This window comes from Excalfactoria chinensis, chromosome 1, assembly GCF_039878825.1.
Source record: "Excalfactoria chinensis isolate bCotChi1 chromosome 1, bCotChi1.hap2, whole genome shotgun sequence".
Taxonomy (NCBI): domain Eukaryota; kingdom Metazoa; phylum Chordata; class Aves; order Galliformes; family Phasianidae; genus Excalfactoria; species Excalfactoria chinensis.
In genome coordinates this window covers 107,228,607-107,245,292 of record NC_092825.1, presented here as the reverse complement: position 1 = coordinate 107,245,292, position 16,686 = coordinate 107,228,607, and the positions used below count along the sequence as shown (strand labels likewise).

The 16,686-nt window shown below is 43.9% G+C and overlaps 1 protein-coding gene across 3 annotated transcripts in view; it reads right to left on the bottom strand.

Moving 5' to 3' along the window:
• Nucleotides 1-8,261, bottom strand: part of SRPX (sushi repeat containing protein X-linked) — a 37,184-nt gene extending 28,923 nt beyond the window's left edge. For all 3 annotated transcript variants that reach the window (XM_072340511.1, XM_072340522.1, XM_072340533.1), the window contains exon 1: nucleotides 8,069-8,261. In XM_072340511.1, the coding sequence (XP_072196612.1) occupies nucleotides 8,069-8,138 (70 nt within the window). In that variant the 5' untranslated portion in view covers nucleotides 8,139-8,261. The remainder of the gene's footprint in view (nucleotides 1-8,068) is intronic.
• Between the last annotated feature and the right edge of the window lie 8,425 nt (nucleotides 8,262-16,686).

The window sequence follows — 16,686 nt, the reverse complement described above, 5'->3', positions numbered from 1 at the left end:
TGTGTTTTAATATATTTTATGCCTAAAACATCTAAGGCATTTTATAAATATGCCACACATTTAAGATCACAGAATCGCCTGAGTTGGAAAGGACCACAATGCTCATCCAGTTTCACCCCCACTATGTGCAGGGTCACCAACCACCAGACCAGGCTGCCCAGCACCACATCCAGCCTGGCCTTGAATGCCTCCAGGGATGGGGCATCCACAACCTCCTTGGGCAACCTGTGTGTCACCACCCTCTGTGTGAAAAACTTCTTCCTAATATCTAAACGAAACCTCCCATTTCTCAGTTTAAAACCATTCCCCCTTGTTCTATCACTGTCTACCCTTGTAGTCATACCCCCTTCCTGTTTATATGCTCCCTTCAAGTATTGGAAGGCCGTAATGAGGTCTCCCTAGAGCCTTCTCTTCTCCAGTGCTTGTATTTTCTGAAGAGACCACAGGACACATTATCAACAAGTTCTCAGGCAGTTAACCTCTGCAAACCATCAAGTGCACTGGTAGAAAGGATAAGAAGGCGCTGGTGTTGCACCAACAGCACTGCTATCTTTTATGCAGGCGTTCACCTCTCTTATTAGAGAACTACTCAGAATTTGATGACATTGATCTCACATTTCCTTAAACTAGCAATGCATGCTCACAGTTATGGTTACCTCCTGTTTCTCAGGGATACAGATTTCCTACGTAATTATGGTGTCAAGGACCAGAGAGAAACTCAAAATGATAAAGGAATTTCTGTACCAAAGAAATGCATTCATATGTAACCAAAGCAGCAATGAGGCAGACAGAAAGACAAGTCAGGAGAGCGCATGGGTTTACCCCAAAAAGCAACCATGCACAAGTCGTACTGTTCAAGCCTTGAAGAGCTGCAGGAGCTTCCCATGGCAGTTCTCTAACTAAGCACACCCACCCATTTTGATTTAATATGATGCACGGCACACGTAACAGCAATAACAGTACTTCCTCCTCATACAAATGTTTTCGGCCACAGCTTTCCACGTGTGCTCTCCCACCAGATAAATCATTCCCACTGGGGATGCAGACAGAGGTTAACCAGCTCCCTAAAAACATGAAAATCAGTGATAGAAATCAGTGAAGCAAATTACCAGCCAGACGCTCTCACAGAAAACACCTCTAGGAACTCATCTTTCTTTCTTATTACATTAACAAAGAACATACCCCGTGCTTCCAACATGCAATCACCTACTGTGCTGCTCACATCTACTCCTTTCCCAGAAGAAGAAAACTACAGGGAAGACCTTCTTGTTACTTGTTCTATTGTTTATTATTACCTTTTATTTAATCAGTTCACTGCCAGTGCATCTGGGCAGCCTAGAGCAGTGGGTGTCTGCTAGCCAACCTGCTTTTAATCTTCAGGAATAACTGGATAGAGTCATGTTAACTCCGGCCTGTTTTACTTAGGAGTGACACATTATAACTAGAAAGCCACAAAGGATGGACTCAGGATGGGAAGATGCAAATTAAGCCATTATTTTAAGTGCACTGTCCAAAAACTGAAAACTTTAAAGAGAACTGTAATCAGCAGAGGCCTACAACTGTGTGGCAGCTGGAAGCAACATCTCACCCTATCTGGCCAGCCATTGTCAGGAAGTCTGACAGAAAGACCTCAGTGGGACACCAGTAAGGCCCACAGACCTTACTAGGTTACAACTTTCCTGGGACAGCCACAGAGGAGACAGACTTTGCACAGAGATTCCCTTTGCCAGCCCACACTGGTTAAGCGTAGGCTTTGGGTAAGCCATGTAGCATGACAAGGCACTGCTGGAGAAGCTTGAGTACATGACTACTTCCAAACTGCAAGACTATTCTTAGTGTACAGATGTAGGGCAGGCCTAAATCCGGCACCTTAAAAAGCAGTGACATTTCCTGAAAAGAAGAAAGGGGCAAAAAATAGGAAAGAATGAAATCTGATGTCTTTAATTCCATCTCAAAGTAGAAGAGAACGCGTCTATTCAAAGCTATGTAAAATCTAAGATTTGTCACAACTGGGGGAAAAAAAGGTTTCTTTCTTTAACTCTAACATAGTAATTTCAGAAGCTTCAAAACAAAGTTTCACTGTAACACAAGCTTCCAAGTCATCCAAATTACACACATGAAGCATTCTCACACAGGTATATTTTTATCCACTGCACTGCAGCAGAAGATAGCAGTAACATAAAATTTATTGTCCTATGTTTTTCTCTAAAGCCACAGAAGTTTTCTCTGTGCTTCCACAAAGGACACAGCTGCATATCATAATATGAACACTGTACAAATCCAAGAATTACATGCATGTATACAAGTATTTACTCACCAGTTCCAAACAAACCAATACAATCAAGAATTATTACGATGTGTATCTTGCATGTTTTGGACATGGTTTTTTACCCCTTGAGAAAAGCTCAACATGTCCCTCTGGTATCTCACAAAAGCAACCCAGAACACCCATCATTTCACATATTCTCACTAATTTATTTTTAGGCCCTAAGCATCAAGCAAAACTTGGTATCTGAAAACAGCTTCTAGCCTAAATCCCACTTATGTCGTCTGTTCTCAGATGCAGACACATTTTTATCCAGTAAGCAAAACATGAAGTTGTACGAGTGGTATCTGCTCAAATGGCAAAAATCTATGCCAAAAATGCCTGGCTTTCCCCAGCTGCCGTCACACAAGCTGGCAGAGGCTGGGTGATCTGATGCAGCTGGGAGTGCCTCCACCTCCAGGGATGTGCTGCAGAAAGCCAGCTGAATGGCACAGCACCATTCAGCACCAATAACAATGCACGTCCCATCCCCGCTGCCAATTTTGTGTCAATGCACAGGACAGGGTGAAAGAAAGCAGCTCCCAGCTCAGCAGCCCCAGCATTGGATGCACTAGAGGTCACTTGGCCATGCTGGTACCAGCCTTTGAACGCGCTCTCATGCTAAACGCATTCTCCTTCCACCTTCACAGAACTTAGGAGGAAGATGTAATTTTAGACATTTCTCTGAGGAAAAAGCCTGCAGCTGCCAAGAAGCACTAGTTAAAGAATAACGCGAGGTGGGGGAAGGATTTCTAATCATCCTGATTTTGCACTCGATAGAACTTTACTTTCCATATGACTGTCGCTTTCACGTTTCTGTGCATTAGGCACACAGCAAAGGCATCATTTACTTCCTCAAGCACAACAAAATGTTGTTAGTATCATTCAGAAAAGCTAACAGAAGATATTAGTAAAGCTAAGCTTTCCACATTCCTTAATTTGAGTAAATTTAAATTGACTTCCACAAGTGTCTCTGAAGAAATACAAAACCTTTTCTCCCTTCATTGAGAGAGATGCAGAAGCACAAGCTAGAGTTGTGCAGCAGAGCCCTTACGGAGCTATTCTGAGTTACAGGAAACATCAGAATCGTTACATTACAACTTCTCATTTGGAGCTACTTTTAAGATATTGCAGCATCAATCTTCAGTCTGAACAGCTTTAATAGCGCTGTTTGAATTATAATTAACAGTTAGAAGCTATGAAGAGCAAGGAACTCACAGCCAGCCTGCAGTATTCTGCATGGTGAGCTTTTAATTCAATGCTTTAAAAAAGAACTGAAGTGAGTGCCTTGTGAAACAGACAGCATACTGTAAGTACGTCACCTATCACGTATCTTGCGGCATCTAACCAAATAAAACAACAACAAACACAGCCATTCCAGAAGCAGAAAACTTAGCAAAATACTTCAAGGAAAACTTAATTCGTTACCTCTGTTAGCAAAAAAAAGACAACAACCCCAAACACTTGTACTTTCATAAGCTTCATACAGTAGCACAAAAGGCGTAGACTGATTATACTAAATTACAGTAAAGTTTACAGCTTCATCAACTGTGAGACTACACTTCAACTACAAGTCCGAAGCCAAGCAATCCTTGCTATCACCAGCATTATTTTGGTGACCGCAGTATAAGAAGGGCGTGAAATTATGTGATAGCATCAAAAGGAGGGCTACAAAGGTGGGGAAGGTCTGGAAGACAAGATGTAATGAGGAGCAGCTGGGGCCCCTCAGTGTGCTCAGCGCAGAGCAGAGGAGCTGAGGGGAGGCCTGATGGCGGCTGCAGCTCCTCACAGGGAGCGGAGGGGCAGCGCTGAGCTCTGCTCTGTGTGACAGCGACGGGTGGGCACGGCCCCCAGTGCTGGAGTTCTGGGAGCATCTGGACAACACTCTCAGTTTGATTTTGGGTGATCCTTGTGAGTCTCTTCCAGCTCAAGATGTTCTCTGATTCTATGATAACTGGAAAACTTTCTGGATAAAAGACAAGTAGTGTGATCAGGGTGGAGGAAGGTAAGGCGGGAGTGTGAGTGATGGTGTCCTCTCATTGCTCTCCACTCCAGTTACACCAGTAGGCCATGGAGCCATCCTTCCTAAATAATCTCTCCTGATGAAAATGCTTTCAGGACCCTTGCACTGCCTAATTTCTTGTCTGGCAGCATGGGACAGGGGTTCAAGGTGTAGGGCTACCTAAAACTCTAAGTATATCTGTACACATCTTATAACCTGTGAGACAATCAAGTCAGCAAATACCAACTATTTCAATGACACCTCCGAGACGTCTTATCTGCAGTAACTTGAATTGCAAGAAATTTCAACATGGTGTCAAAAATAAAATGAAATAAAACAACAACAGGAAAACAACAGGAAAACAGACTCTCCAATCCAATAGCTCATTCCACAGAATGCTGATATAGCATCATGCCAAATATTTTTCCTTGTACTTTCATCAGCCACAAACGAAACTCAGTTGTTACTCATCCTGTTCATATCTGTACAGTGGAGGGAAAAAAAAGTGTATTTCATTAATGCTACCATTTATGTGTATTGCCTTCAGCTTTCGGAGAGTTGAGAAGGCTACAGACAACACAGAAAGAAAAGCACGATGTTTTGACACCACTTAGTGGTGTGGGTTTTCAATGGAAATTACTACAGCTCACAAGGAAGGCCCACTTCACGTGAGAAAACACAAATGCAGCATCAAGAGAAGACAATGTTCTTGATGGATATAAACAAGACATCTGCTGCATTTAAGGTCACTTACAGATGTCATTTCTGCAGGGCTTTTCTGCTGCTAGAAGACTTGCTCATTAGTGCACATGCAGTCATCCAGCTATTGAGAACTTATCTAAGAGGAGTCAACTGGTCCAAAAGGACAACTCTCTGGATAAAGCTGTGCCTTTGGACATACTTATCTGCTTGCATTCACATGATTTTTATTCTTATTTTGTCTTTTATTTGGCCTGCAAGCAACCTGAGGGCAGGCAGTGCCTTTCTGTTCTGTTTTTAGACAGCTTATGGGACATCCAGGTCAGCCTTCTCTACACATGCAGTATCAGTGCACTTGGCTTCAGGGGGCCAGCACACACAGAACTAAGGACAGAAGGGGATCTTGCACATGCTCCTACAAAAGTAGTCACCTAGGGTTAAGGGGCAGACAGCAGGCTGCATTAAAAAAAAGCACCAAGAAAAACCTCAGCTGACACAAGGGGCCCCACCCTTGGCAATACAGGACACCAGCTGTTTTAGGGGCTTGGAGATGGCTCCCTGCCTGCTCTTCAGTCCACTCTAACAGAGAGGAGCTCTGAATAGGAATCAAGGCATTAACTGCAGTGCCAAGTTCAATACAGCTTGCCATATGTAGGAGAACAGTATCTCTTGTCTACTTGCAGTGTAAACTCAAATGGGCAACAAATGCCCCTCTCTCAGTGGCTGTGAGAGCCAGAACTCACCAACAGAGTCCTCACCCCGCAGTGACACAGCTACTCTTCCCACAACCAGACTTCCATCTGCTCATTTTTAATACAAACACATACTTATGTTTAAAAGCGTTTCACGTGTACATATTGTTTTTCAGTTGCTTACATTTCCATACAGGTTTTGAAAGCTGCTCTATAAAAATCACATACGCTTCAGATGACCTTAAGTGGCATCTCTTCACCCAACAATGTCCCTATTCTAATACAAAGCTGCTTTTTTAACACAGCATAACCACTTTCCCTTACTTCTGTTATGCACTGTTTCTTCCTTACAGCTATCTACTAAGCATGTAAAAAGACAGGTACAACAGTCTGATACCACGCAGCGCTGATGGATTTCACTTCCACGCACCCAGATCACTGAACAAACAATGTCCCTACATTCAACCGTAGGCTCATCTAGCACTACGAAGTCACTGGTGCTCAGCCTGAGCTACACATATCGAGGACACATATAGCTTTTTCACAGCTCTGAAAACCTGAAAGAACGAGATGGGAAGGTCTGTAGGGGAAGGTAAGAGGAATCTGAGGAGGAAGTGTCAATAAGGGCTCTCTTTAGTGCCTAGAAACAAAATAAGATTTGTACACTTCTCCATGGTAGCTTTAGGGTAATGGTGCACAGGCATCCAGCACTAACAACTCCAGTTGTATCACATTACGAATTCAAGAACTGGTTAAAATACTTCTGGTGTTTGAACAACAATCCATTACCGTGAATAGAGCAATCTGTGCGGCTCTAGAAGAGATACTTTGGTGTTGCCTACAAGAAAGCATCCACCTCCCAGTAACAGATCATTAAAGTACATGCATGTATAATCCGCATTCAAGGCAGCCACACATGTATGCATCCCACTGAAACTATTTGATGAAGCCAAGTTTCTTTATAAACTTTCTGATGTGCAGTTACAGATGGTAACAATGGAAAACCACCCATTTACAGTGTCACTTGATTTCATAGCAAGAATAAAGATTTGAACAAAGATCCCGTTTTCCCTCTATTAAGAACCAAACCAAACAAATATCACAAAAGAAAGGGAGTGTGTGAAACCTTAATTCAAGGGTTCATAAATACAGCTGCTGAAAGCTTAAAGTGTTTGGAGCCGTTGACATTAAGCATAAGAGGAGAATTGGACTTGCAAATGACTGAAAGCTGAAACAAGCAGGCTATTGTGTGGGCAGCTTGAAGATGATATGCAAGCAGTGGGTTTTTGAGACTGGAGAACATCCATTTTGGCCTCTCAGAAAGAAAGAGAAGAACAGGATATTAGCATCCTCTGCAAACTAATCAAAGACTAACATTGACATGAACCGCAAAGTAAGGCATTCAGTCATCTTCCTAAGAAAATAAAGGGAGTTTGGCAGCACAGCAGCCCAGTGAGAAATGCCAGGATAGAAACCTCTGTTGTCTTTGTTGATTCAGCAGCTGACACGTCCAATACCTTCACGTTTTGTAAAGAAAAAAAACACAGAAGCATCTTTCGCACTGGAAAGCAGCTAGCTGAAAGTAGCCAGCAAAAACAACAAGAAAGCTAACTGGGACTCAAACACCATCGCTATATGCCACCTCATGCCCCTGCACGGCCAGAACTACAGCTGCAGTAAGGACGGCTCAGGCTGCAAAGCACAGCACAGGAGTGAGCGTAATTGCCCAACAGCTGCAAACTGTTTGACACCTTCCCCACCTGGCTGTTTTCTCTGCAGTGCCAATCTGCCCCAACACACCTGCACCCGGATCCACACCTAACCGCCTGGCACACTCTGCTCTGACCACAGATCTCTGCTGACCACACCTGTTGAATGATGACCATATACCACCGGCCTCACCTGCAGTGCCTATCAGGGCAGCAATCTCTAACTCCATGACACACAGCTGCTTTAGAGGAGCGGGTACAGCTACACGTGGATTTTCTCCTACCATAAAAGCGGGCCTACATTTCAGCTTATTTCCAGCTTTGCTAAAACACACTCAAACAAGCAGAAGTGAACCAACATAAGGCAGTACTTTAAGCACCAGGCGCACAAGGACCTGGCCCCATTTACTCTCTCAGTTGTTACACCGAGACAAGCCTTCTCCACGTCCAATCCCACACAGACACCGAGACCCGACGAACCGCCCCGAGGCTCCCCGCAGTCCCGGCGTCGTGCTGCGTACCCGCTCACCCCAATCCCCGTTCCGCGACGGCACAAAGCGCCGCGGCCCGGCCGCCCTCGTGGGGTCAGCGCCAGCCGCGGGCTCCGCCGCCCGGGACCCCACTCCCCCGAGCTGCCCGCTGCGCGCCGCCCCTTCCCTACCCTCGTACTCCCGGCTGGGGCAGGCGGCCAGGGCGAGCAACGCGGCCAGGCGCAAGCAGCGGCTCGCCATGCTGCGAGGCGGCGACGGCCCTTCCCGGCTGAGGGCTGCGCGGCAAAGGGGCAGGAGGAGGAGGAGTGGGACGGAGACATCCTCGGAGCGGGCTCCCGGGCTCCGCCGGAGACTCCTCCTCCTCCTCCCGCCGTCGCCGGGACGCGGAGACCGCTCCGCCCTTCTCCGTCCCGCCCCGCGGGGCCCGGGGGGCTGTAGGGTTAGCGGCTGTGCGGATGGGCTCGGAAATGGTGAGCCGGAGACTTGAATCGTGAGGCTAAGGAGAAAAAGGCTGGAGTCCTTGAATATGCCGTTAACTCTTTGAGCTGCTGGGGTGTCGGGGTCACGCTGTCAAGGCTTCCTTCCATAACCACAAAGGCTAGAGGCATTTTTCCCCCCTTCCAGATGAAAGTAGATTCCCTCAGCAGCAGTAGCCTACAGAAGTGTAGGCTGTAGGCAAAGCATCAGATGTTCCAACACTTTTGATTAAAGTTTGAATTCTGTCAGCCCTGCAGCTTTATTACAGCTACATGTTGGCTTCCTTCCCCCCACCCCACCCCCCCTTCCATTTTTCCATATCGAAGAGGAAACATATTTTATGTAGTACTGCAGCTGAAGGTGCAGTAAAGCTCTGGCCTAGCTAAAGCATTGCTGGGAATCGCACAGTAGGACAGGACGGGAGAATCACAGAATCATAGCATCACATTTGAGTTGGAGGGACCTCACAGCCCACCCACCCAACCCCTGCCGTGGGCAGGGCTGCCCCCCACCAGCTCAGCCTGCCCAGGGCCCCATTTAACCTGGCCTTGAGCGCCTCCAGGGATGGGGCACCACAGCTTCTATGGGTGGCTGTGCCCTCCAGGGGAAGAATTTCTTCCTAATATTTCACATAAATTTCCCCTCTTATTTTAAAACAGTCCCCCACCACCACCCTATCAGACTGTGTAAAAAGTCAGTCTCCATCCTGTTTATAGGTTCCTATCAAGAACTGGAAGGCCACAATGAGGTCTCTCCAGAGCCTTTGCTTCTCCAGGCTCAGACCAATAGGGCTTCTTAGGTCCCACCATGGGCTGCACTATTTGCAACAAAGCACAGGCACTAAGTGATGGTTCTTTAAAGATGTTATCACTATGTTAAAATTGAGTAAATGAATGAATGAAAGGAGCAAAAAATGATGGTAGTCTCTTCTAGTACTAAACTGCAGTTTATCAGCCTGAGGAAAGAAGAGAGATCCACATGAAATGTGATTAAAAAGACCAACGTTACTCTGTTTGGAAGTGGAAGAATAAGGAAAAAGGATCGCTTTAGGCTATTATTATTGGCACAGATATCATAGGAAAGATTAAAGTGAAAGAAGTCTGTAATGATAATCTCTGCAATTTACGCAGCAAGGTAGCAATTCAGTAGGAGAATACGTGATTCTGCGGTTCAGAGGTGTGCATTCATTCAAATGTGGTTTGGCTCCAGAGTTCCCTGTGCAATGTAACACTTAATTCTGTGCCTTGGTCAGGACGGCAGTCATGTAAAGTCTCCCAAAAGGCTGGGCCTTGAAAGACAAGTTCAAGGCTTTATTTAAATAATAAGAATAATCGTAACAAATCAGATTTTTGTGAAGTCTTTTTCTTAAGGGAGATTTTCATAGGAGAAAATGGTACTGGGAACGTGTTAAACAAGTGTCACATTTACTGAATTTGAAAGTACAGGCTTGGTCAATTTTTCCTCCCAGTTCAGCTTTCAAAGAGTCTTAGAGAAAATTCCAAATATTTAAGCTTGTGGTTCTATGGAGTCCTGGCTATTACTGGCATTGCACAAGAAGTAACCACCGTGCCGTGGTGTGAGAATGCCTTAGTTTAATATATAAGTGCCAAAGCAAAAAGTGCTGCAGGAGACTTACAGATGTATTCTTAATATGCCTATGAGTAAATTCAAGCACGTGCCTTCTCTTTCATGCTTTTTTAAATAGAGGTTCCTAGGTATGATTTTCCTAGCGTGTGCCAGAATGGCTGTAACTTAACTACAGTTCCGGTGATAATGCAAAAGCAGCGTTTAATGGAGGGGGAAATTCAGTGACGTGCAGTTTTTCATAGAGTTTAACGATCTGATTAAATTTCTTCACCAAATGGTAAAGAACTGTAAGAAAAATCAGTGTGTGTGTGTGGGGGGGGGTGGGGGGTAGGGGGAGAAATAAACAACAACCAAACAAATCCAAAGCAACAACCCAGCTGCATGTCATTAAGCTTTGGAAGCCCCACTAGGACTCTGTTAGTCATGATAAGAAGATGACAAAAGGAGGGCCCAATGCAGGCTGGGTGCACTCCAGTGCTAGGAGGTTTTTGTGACTCTGATGTAGAGTCCAACAGGAGGGAACTGAAAAGGAAGGAAAGGTTGGGATTGACCTGTGGCCATAACAGGAAGGAAGGAAGAGAAGCTCTGGAGCGGGCACTGCTGTGATGAGGTTCTGGAAGCACTGAGAGGAAAAGAAAGCAAGAAAGGCTAGAAGGAGGCAGATGGATGTGTGTCACATGCAACTCAATCTTGGGAACGAGATAGGAAATTCCTCAATCTTACCATAATGCTGCTGTCAACAAATACCTGTCAAACCGCTCTGCCAGCACATGTGTTTCAGTTCAGCAGAGCAGATGCTTCATTCAGCGCTGTTTTCAAAACATCTCCACTGAAGACAGCATGTCTGTTGAGGAGACTTTGCTCATTTTGCATTTTCTACTAGAAAGCTGCGGGGTTTTTTTTCTAGGATATGGACAGAAAACAGAACGCTGGAGTGATGGGTCTAGAAGGCTTTTAGCTTCATCACTGGGTATAAATATCAGAAGGATGCTGTCCAATGGAAATTCCTGTTCTGTAAGTTTCAAAACAATGATAATTATCAAACAGCTTGTTTCGTGCAGCGATACCCTTCGTTTAATGAGCCACTCCTCAAACAAAACAATACTTAACAGTACACTGCTCTGGCTGTATATTTCAGGGAAAAGAAATATCCTTTGGGACAGCATTCTTTCAATCGCAGAATCATTAAGGTTGGAACAGATCTTCAAGTTCATCTAGTCCAACCGCCTACCCACCCACCAATATTGCCCATTAAACCATGTCCCAAACTGCCACATCTTCACATTTTTTTAGCACCTCCAGAGACAATGACTCCACTGCTTTCCTAGGCAGCCTTGCTAATCTTCCTTAGAAGAAATCCTTCTGCTGTGCTCCCCATATAAGTGATATGACCCGCGACTCCGTTATTGCCAGTTATTGGTGGCCTCATGCTCTCCCATCCTGTGGCAGCACAAGGAAAGTGGTCAGACTAACATTCCTTCATTTTCTCCACTAGCAAAACCTTCACCGTGGAAAATTCAGCATGAAGTCTGCATCGGTCGCGTATACATAGCATACATACCCGACAGTCCTTTGGGAATACCAGTTACACGTTCCTCTTCCACCCAGCAGACTCCCAGTTTGTTGTCCACTCCAGTGACAAGACAGAAATGGAGGATATAGGGGAAAGAATCCTGCGTAATAGTTTTAAGAATATTACGTGGTGCATCAGGAGATGCATGGTTTAATGTATCTTCGACATATTACACTACAAAAACTCTGTGTGTTTCATTTTGTTAAAGCTGTTAATATCTCTTCATTTCTAGCTGGTGAGATCTCAGCTTTCGATGAGTTTAATTGAAAACAGCTGTGCCTAAACTGTTTCAACATCAAATGAGAATGATCTTAATAATGAAAGATTTCTCTGCACACAAATAAAAGAACAGCAATTTGGCCAGATTTAGATTTTGCAATGTTTCTGTTGAGTCATTACTATCTGAAAGAGGCTGCTAATTCTATTTGGTGATTAGAATGCAATACCAGCACTGTCTTGGAAGCAAATAGGTTGGAGTTTGATTGACATCTCATCAGATAAGTAATGGAGCAAAGCAGATCTACTATCAAAGCCTTAATTTCCCCAATTCTACCCAGTAAGAGTGGTCTCATCACACTTCACTAGGACGCTATTTATGTTCCTGAAGGAATTTAGATGAAACAAGGTGTGAAAATGTAACCCTTGTGAGCAGTGAATAGTCTAAATTACAGAGCTCTTAAAAACACTCTTAGGAAAGTTACAGATCGCTGTATTTTAAAGAGGGAAAACTGTAAATGTTTATCATTCTCTTATGCAACCCTGGGGTACTTTTCAATTTGCTCCATATTACTTTTTAATATCAAATTCAAATAGATTTCCTTCCTGCTGCTAATTCACATTTAGATTTCCTGCAACTTTTCTGTGTTGTTAAGCAGCTCTGCTGCCAGGCGGCTGTCCTAAGTCTAAGCATTATTCCTTCATGTGGAGGTATTTGATGTAGAGTGCTGACAGTGGCATCAAGAGTGGTAGTGCAACTCAACTGCTGTAAGAACCACCCCTTCCCCAGTCAGCAGGGCATCTGGCCAGTGGTTTTAATGGAAACTGAGTACAGAATGGGCTTTGGGTGTAAGAAAGCGTTTCTGCTATACTTAAATAAATGTCAAAATTGTAGATGTCAAAAGACACTGCTGACGGACAGGTTAATGTTGTATTCATAAGTACATTCCAAGTGAGCTCCTGCTAGTTTTATCAATAGTCACATGAGATTAGCTTGTGTGCATGTGATTGTCAGGACTTACATTGGTTTATTGTTATATTAATTCATTTCAACTACTCTGATGTCAATAGCATGACTTAAAATCTTCCTGAGGGACAAAAGTTGGACACAGCTTGCCTGTTATATAACTATTTCCTGGAAGAAAAAGGAAAAAGTTACACAAAGTTCATGTGATACAATATTATAATCTTTGGGTGTATAAGATACTGCCTAACCAGCATTTTCTCTCCTTTTTGATTTCAGTCATCAGAAACCTGCCTAGGAATAGAAAAGATAGAAATAAATCCCATGCTTCTGGAAATTGCTAAACAAACATATAAGCCCTTTTCTTGTAGAAAGGAATAACCCCTAAGACCAAAAAGAGCATCACAGCAGTAGGGGTTAGATTCGAGCCCCATCAAGTGTTCCATGCATCTGGAACAAGTTGTCCAGAGATGTGCTAGATGCCCTGCTCCATCCCTGGAGACACTCAAGGTCAGGCTGGACAGGGCTCTGAGCAACCTGATGTGGCTGTAGGTGTCCCCGTTCAAGCAGGAGTTCTGTGGTAGCACTGATCCTGCCCTATGGGAACCTTTTTAATATCGTAGGAACTCTGAAGATCAGACAAGAGATGCAAAGCATGAGCTTTATCTTATTGAGAGGCAAATGCATACAGCAGCTTGTCTGGGATGCACATCCTAGTTCAAATTTTATCTCTGGAGTTCACAGAGGAGAAAGTTTCATGAATAGACTCATGAAAAAAAAATGACTCACAGAAGAACCCCTTACTGAAAGAATCAGTCACTCATAAAATGCCATTCCTGAAGATGGCGCACTTCAACTTATGGATTTTTTCCTATGAATCTGAGCTTCATTTAGGACTTTCTTAAGCTTTACGCTCTTAGCCAAACCTAACAAACAGTGGCGTGAACTGTGTCCAAACTTTGGCTTGGCTGGGCTGCACTGAGTAAAGAGGAATTGTCTCAGGCCACATAGACACTGGTCACTCCAAAAGTAATGCTTCCTGTTTATGTTCATGAAGACTACAATGGAGTGAACACACTAACTCTGTTTGATAGCTTCACTGCCCTTCTCTGGACATGCTTCAGGGCCTCTATGTCTTTCTTGCAGAGAGTGGTCCAAAACACAGCACTCAAGTTACAGCCTCAACAGAGCTGAGTACAGGGGGAAAATCACCTCCACAGTGCTGCTGGCAATACTGTTTCTGATACAAGCCAGGATGCCATTGACTTTCTTGGCCACCTGGGCACACTGCTGGCTCATGTTCAGCCGAGCATCAATCAATATCCTCAGGTCCATTTCCTCTACACAGTCTTCCAGCCACTCTGCCCCAAGCCTATAGCACTGCCTGGGCTTGTTGCAGTCAAAGTGCCTGGCCCAGCATTTGGTCTTGTTGAACTTCATCTCATTGGCTTCAGCCCTATGATCTAGCCCGTCCAGATCCCTCTGTAGGACCTTGATACCCTCAGGCAGATCAAAAATTCCTGCCAACTTGGTGTCATCTGCAAACTTACTCAGTGCCCTCCTGAAGGTCATCATTAAAGGTACTGAAGAGGACAGGCCCCAGTACTGATCTCCGGGGAGCGCTATTCATGACCAGAGGTCAGCTGGATTTAACTGCATTCACCACCACTCTCTGGGCATGGCCATCCAGCCAGTTCCTTAACCAGCAATGAGAGTATCTGTCCAAGCCCCCAGCTGCCATCTTCTCTAGAAGAATACTGTAGGAAATGAAGCCAAAGCCTTTGGTGAAGCATAGATGGACTAAATCAACAGCCTATTCCTCAACCACCAGGAGGGTCACTCAATCATAGAAGGACATGAGGATGGTTAGTCAGGACCAGCCTTTTGCGAACCTGTGCTGGCTGTGCCTGAGACCCTGGTCCTGCACTTGTCACACAGTCACTGAAAAAGATGTACTCCATGATCCTCCCTGATACTGAGGAAAGGCTGGCAGGCCTGTAGTTCCCTGGATCCTCCTTCTAAGCCTTCTTAGATGGGTGTTACATGTTTAAGTCTCTGGTTGTCTGGGACCTGTCTGGTTGACCAGTACTTCCACCATATGCAACTGTTAAGGTACCAGAGGATCTTAGAATCCAGAAGAGTTAGAGCTTTCAGAGAATTCTGAATCAGGAAAAATGATAGAATGAGTGTCTTTAACTGCTTTTTGGGGGCCAGCATAAGGAAAACCGCTGGCTTCAGACCGAGATGATGCAGCTGTCCCTTCGAAGAACACAAACTCCACCTAGTGGTAGCTTCGCTGATGAAGTTTTGGAGAACCAGGAATTCCAAAGCACAATCTCACTTGCAGGATAGGGCTGTGAAATCAAGCAATAAGTATTTAAATAGTCTTTGGGAAAGTAACACAGACTATGCGCACCAGAAGCATTTCTACAACGTTTTCACTATTGGTCAGTCAACAAATGCCTTTTAATAACAAAAATGTTTTTATCGTGACTATGAGCTTGTTGAAGATTCAAATTAATACACATGTACACGAAGCTGGTTTTATTTGCTTAATCTTTTTTATTACCAAGGAAGAAACGTTAAAAAAAGGTATCTGAATAGATTAATCTGCTCCTGCTCTTTCCTGAGCAAACTGGATCATCTGGTGTGGACCAGGTAAATGTGCAAGTCCCTTAAATTAGCTTTGATGTGCATCAGTTTAGATTCCATTACGTAAACTTTGGTAGCATCAGACGTAACAAACAGTACTTACCACTCTCAAGTTACATTTTCCACTGAAATAGTTCACATTTAAAAGAAGAAACTGTCCTTATGGTGATAACTTGTGATTCAATTTCTCCTCCTAAGAAATAACTAAAGCTTATTTAAATTTATGAAGATACCGTTAGGTCTGCCTCTCCTTTTCTACTTCTTTAATATTCGCAACAGTTTCCAGGCAGAACAGACACAAAACGTGCATTCAAGAAACTGAGAAAAATATGTAAATACAGTGAATGCTGGGAAAAGGCTCAAGTAAGGTTCACTGCAGAACTTAAGAGGAAAATAACAGATCAAAATAAAAGGATCATAAGTAAACTCTGGCAAAGATGACCAAATCATTCGGGTTTTTAGTGCTTTGCTTTGTGTAGCATAAAGGAGACCCCACAAATGCATCGGGGCACCTGGAGCACTTACAGGAACTAAACATTCAGCTGCATCAACTGCTAAACATAACTCCAGATACTTACGATTCTGTTGTATGTAGCTTAAGAAACTTTGGAACTAGAAAAAACTAATTATCCAAAAGCAAACATGGCCAAAGGCATAACATATTTATATGCCACTGAAATGAAAAAAGGATTCCTAGGTTTTCTATAATGACCATCTGCCCCTTGCAAAGTGTTCTGACTGGCACTCAGTTTAGCATTAATTCTTTATACATATTTTTTTCCTAGAGTTTGTGCTTATTCATAAAACCTATGCATGTTTGAGTAAGGGGCGAGCAGATACTGGATCAGATTCATCACAGTGAGTTTGCCTTGAACTAATTAAAAGAAACCATTCTGTTCATCTATGTCATACCACGGATGTTTGAAGACTATACAATTGGAATCCAATTAAAATTACAACACTGACACCCACTTCTTATCTTGCCTGACTCTGTGAGGAGAGAGTCCATCACCTTATGTTGATTTCAGCAAGAGTGAAAGCATTTAGCAGCTCCCAAAGTAGGGAGGTTTCTGCAGTTCCAGGTTTGGCAGGATACTAACTCACACTCTTGTGTCACTACTAGAGGTATAGTTTCCAACTACTGCCATGTTGGAAATCAGGCACATACTAAGTAATTTCCTCCACGAGGGCCTCAATGTTGAATACTTGAGGCATTTATTGCTATTTTTCTAAGTGAAAACAGAAAGAGACATACGTATTTCTAAGTAATTGAGCATCTTCTTTAAAATGTGAACTTCAATGCTCTCACTCAGTTTGGC